Source organism: Trypanosoma equiperdum (assembly GCF_001457755.1).
Source record: "Trypanosoma equiperdum strain OVI genome assembly, contig: ctg_1934, whole genome shotgun sequence".
Lineage (NCBI taxonomy): Eukaryota > Euglenozoa > Kinetoplastea > Trypanosomatida > Trypanosomatidae > Trypanosoma > Trypanosoma equiperdum.
Genome location: NW_027123987.1, coordinates 14555 through 18581, shown reverse-complemented (window position 1 = coordinate 18581; position 4027 = coordinate 14555). Strand labels below are relative to the sequence as shown.

General features: G+C 37.9%; 1 pseudogene across 1 annotated transcript; it reads left to right on the top strand.

Annotated features, from left to right (window-relative positions):
• The first annotated feature begins 1140 nt into the window (after positions 1–1140).
• TEOVI_000656200:pseudogene lies at positions 1141–2589 on the top strand (annotated as a pseudogene). The gene has a single exon. A coding segment is annotated over exon 1 (1449 nt).
• Positions 2590–4027: the final 1438 nt, after the last annotated feature.

Here is a 4027-nt window from a genome sequence, read left to right as displayed (position 1 = left end):
AATAATAATAATAGGAGAGTGTTGGGAGTGTGAATATACTAATATTATAACAATAATTGTGGCGAAGACCGAATGCGCGGAAAAATAAAGGAAGTTAAAATAAAGTTTAGAATATATAAAACTGATTGAACCTGTTGGAGAGAGACCGTAAAAATTATTATTTTAAAGAAAAGTTTGATAAGGAGGACAATTATGTGCGGTATAAGTGCAGAAATGATAAAAGGTATTATATCACACAAGAACAAGGTGTAAATATGAAAGACACAGTGGAAGGCTGTAGTATGTGAAGTTTTCACGGTATACTAAAAATAGAAGTAACAGAATTCATAGAATAACGTGGAAGAAAAACAAGAAGCCTTAAAATAATAAGAAAATACTTTGATGGGTAATAAGTGGAAAATTTTTATATAAAGTAGGAAACGTTTCAATGATACATTGCTAATTTTATACTTATATAAGGGTAATAAGGTAACACTATTTAGTGAGTGAGTGGCCCATATTAGTATTAGGTCTTGTCCTCAATTTATGGAGAGATTTAACAAGTTAAAACATTCAAGAAAGAGTAAGACTTTCCCCAAGTTTCCGATTCATAAACGGAAACAACCTGAAAAAAACCAATTTTCGAACGATCAATAAACAAAATCGTTTCTTTGCGGAAACATAAGACGCTTTATTCACAAAAACGTAACATATAACTAAGTAAAATTAGCAGCGCATGGAAGTAGTTAAAGCCCGTAAGGTTAAAAATTCTAAAAACAACAATATATGTGATACTTCAAAGATTTACAGGAGTGGATTGAGTCACTAATAAATTCATTATATATGTATGAAAGAAACTTGGGATTGAAGGCACAGAGCTTTTAAAAAACAAAATTTATGCTAAATTTTTGTCATTATAACCATGAGGTTCTATGATGAAACCATCATTTTCACAGGTTGAACATATAACAGAGACGACCATTTAGACTGATAATTCACATACAAAAAAAGTTATAGTAACTTTGGGCTTTTTGAAGATTTTTTCAACAAAAATATGCGAATTATTTAGCTTTACAGAACCCATATCATCTTTAAAAGCCCAAAGCCTACTCTAAACTTCACAGCGAACCCAACGCCAAAGAAGAGAGGTCGAACTTTAAAATGCGTTTAGAGGTGCGACAAGCAGTTAGGACAAACCTGCCCATGCAGCCGGTCGCCATTCTAACCGTGTTCGTGACTACAACACTCCGTGTGGAGGCAGCTTTCAACGCCGATGCAGCGGCCGACATGCACCTTCTTTGCACAGCGATAGCGATCGAAAAACTAGAGCCGGTGGCACCACAAATAGAAGACGCTTTTGACGACAACATTACCGAGCTCCGCAGGATGAATGTAACGACAGCCGACGAGAGCTGGAGGAGTAATTTTAAAGGCGACTCCAAAACGGACACATGGGAAGCCCGTAGGAAAGCGGGTGCGACAGAACCATTTGTATCCCACTGGAAAGACGACTTCAGCAAGTGGCAGCAAGACTACCAAACAGCCGAAGTCACAGGCGACATCAACAAGTGGATCAGAGCGAACCCGCCGCCGCAAGGGTCGTACGCCAAAAAGATGGCGCACCTGCAGATCAACGAAACCCTAAATGAACTAGCATCCAAGATTCAAAAATACAAGACAACTAAGTAAATAGTAGTACCGGGCGGCGTCAACAAAGTGAGGGAACTTATTTCAGAGGCACTGTACGGCAATGATCAAACAGATTACACGGAAACGGCAGGAAGCAAGTACATTTCCTCTAGTACTTACAGAACCGCATGCGGCGAAAACGGCGGCAAGAGTATTATCGGAGATCTGCGCTGCATCTGTTGCCAAGCCGCGTACGGCACAACAAATGCATACGACAACAGCGGAGTAAGCTGCGACTGGACCGGCGCAATGACAACTCACATCGCAACCGTCAGAGCCAAATATCCGGCAAAAAAGCCGACTAAAATAACCTTGGCGACGTTAATGCAATTGGTCGTACAGCTCAAGCACGGCATCCGTCGGGGAAAAAAGGGAAACGCAATCAAATTCTACCTCGGCTCCAACATCGCCACCTGTGACGGCAGTTCAGATCAAACTTGCGTTGACCACACCGCGCATTACGCTGCTGGCGGCAGCAAGAGCGGAGTCGACAGCATACCATGGACAGCCAAACTCAACGCCGCCATCATCACCATGGAAGAGATGGAGCAAGATGCCCAGAAAGCCAGAGAAGAAGCAAAGGAGGTCCGGATGCTAATAGCCGCAGCGAAAAGAGCGTACCGTACCGCCATCGAACCTTCAATGAAACAAAGCAACGAACCCGCCAAAAGCAGTGAAACAGAAACGAAACTGCAGCAGCCAACCGAAACAGACGAAAATTGCACAGCCAAAGGAACAGGAGCTGAATGTAAACCCCCATGCAAGTTGTTTGGGGAAGGTGACGCCGCAAAGTGAAAATTGGACAAGGAGGAAGTAAAAAAGATAGCAGATAAGGCTGCAAAGAATGCCAAAACAAACACCACAGGAAGCAATTCTTTTGTCATCAACAAGGCCCCTTTTTTACTTGCGGGTTTTCTTCTAGCATAAGGCTTTTAAGGATTATTGCTCAATTTCATGAAATTTATGATATTTGACATTTTGTGAAAATTTTATACTTTTCTAAGAATTTTATAAAGTTTGACATATTCTAAAAACTTTTAATAAAAATGTGAAAATTTTGTAAATAATAAATATTAGTAAGAAAGTGTAACATGGGAGTAAAGTAGTAAGGTTGTGGGTTGTGAAAAAACAGCTATTATGAAATGCTTCTAATTTGTTTCATTTTGTCTACTTTATGTATATTAGTTAGGGGTATAATAGAGATGTTTTTTATGATGGCGTTGTGTGTGTATACTAATATTGCAATGTAAATTATATTTAAGACTAAATGCAGAAGAGTAGTAGAAGACCTTAAAATAGTGGCAAAGAAGCAGTAGTAAAGAGGGAGTTGGAGAGTGTGCAAGATGATAATTATAGAAGGGATGCAGAAAATCAAAAAGAGAGAGATAAAATATGTATAGTCTCATAACGACACGTGAATACGGTAATCATTTCACAGAAGATGATGAAGAGCATTATTAGGAAGAGACAGAGTCTAATGTACATGACTAAAGAGGTCGCTACATTATCATGAAAAAAGATTGTAGAGAACGAAAGGAATGGAATGGAGAGCATAAATAAACAAAGGCCGTAGCGGCAGAAAAGTGCCGAAGAAAGTGATAAATCTGAAGTAGTTGACGCTCCGTATTTGATACAAAAATGTGTAGATGATATATCAAAAATATTAGTAACAAAAATGGTAGCAAAAGTTCATGAAGAGACGCTGATAGGCTTCTCATGACGAAGCCTGCTCGTTTGGGTAGTTAGCAAAGGAAACTAGCAAAACTCTTAGTATATCTGAACCTATCGGTATATTCAGTTAAAACATTTATATAGAAATGGATGGCGAAGAAATGTGGATAAACTTACAGACAATATCCACGCGGTGCACAGTAACAGGTGTATTATAACCTAATTTCTAGAACAAAAAGAGTAAATGCATGCTAAAAGATAAGCTGCAGACATTATGCGTGCACCCTTTGGAAACTGTATCACAAAAATATCAAGTCTTTACTTAATATATGCGTAAACCCTTTTGTTTATAATTAAGGTAGTGATGTAACTAAATTATTTCGTTAAGGTTTCCAAAATTCTTGCTTTTCTCTCGTTCAAATTTCTACAGTTAAGTATAAAATAAAATTAGGTAACTTAACAACTTTACTGCTACATTTTATATTACATTTATTGTTTTATGCTCATTATCTTTTTAATATGACGAAGTAAATGGCATAACAAATATGAAACAGAATCGTTCTAAGAACTCAGAGTGTTTGTTGTTGTAGTTCAAACTCATGCAACACAAGGATAGTATAAACTAATATTGAGTGCCAAAATAAGCCATCTTGAAATTATTACAATTGCGATAATATGTTTGTATGGC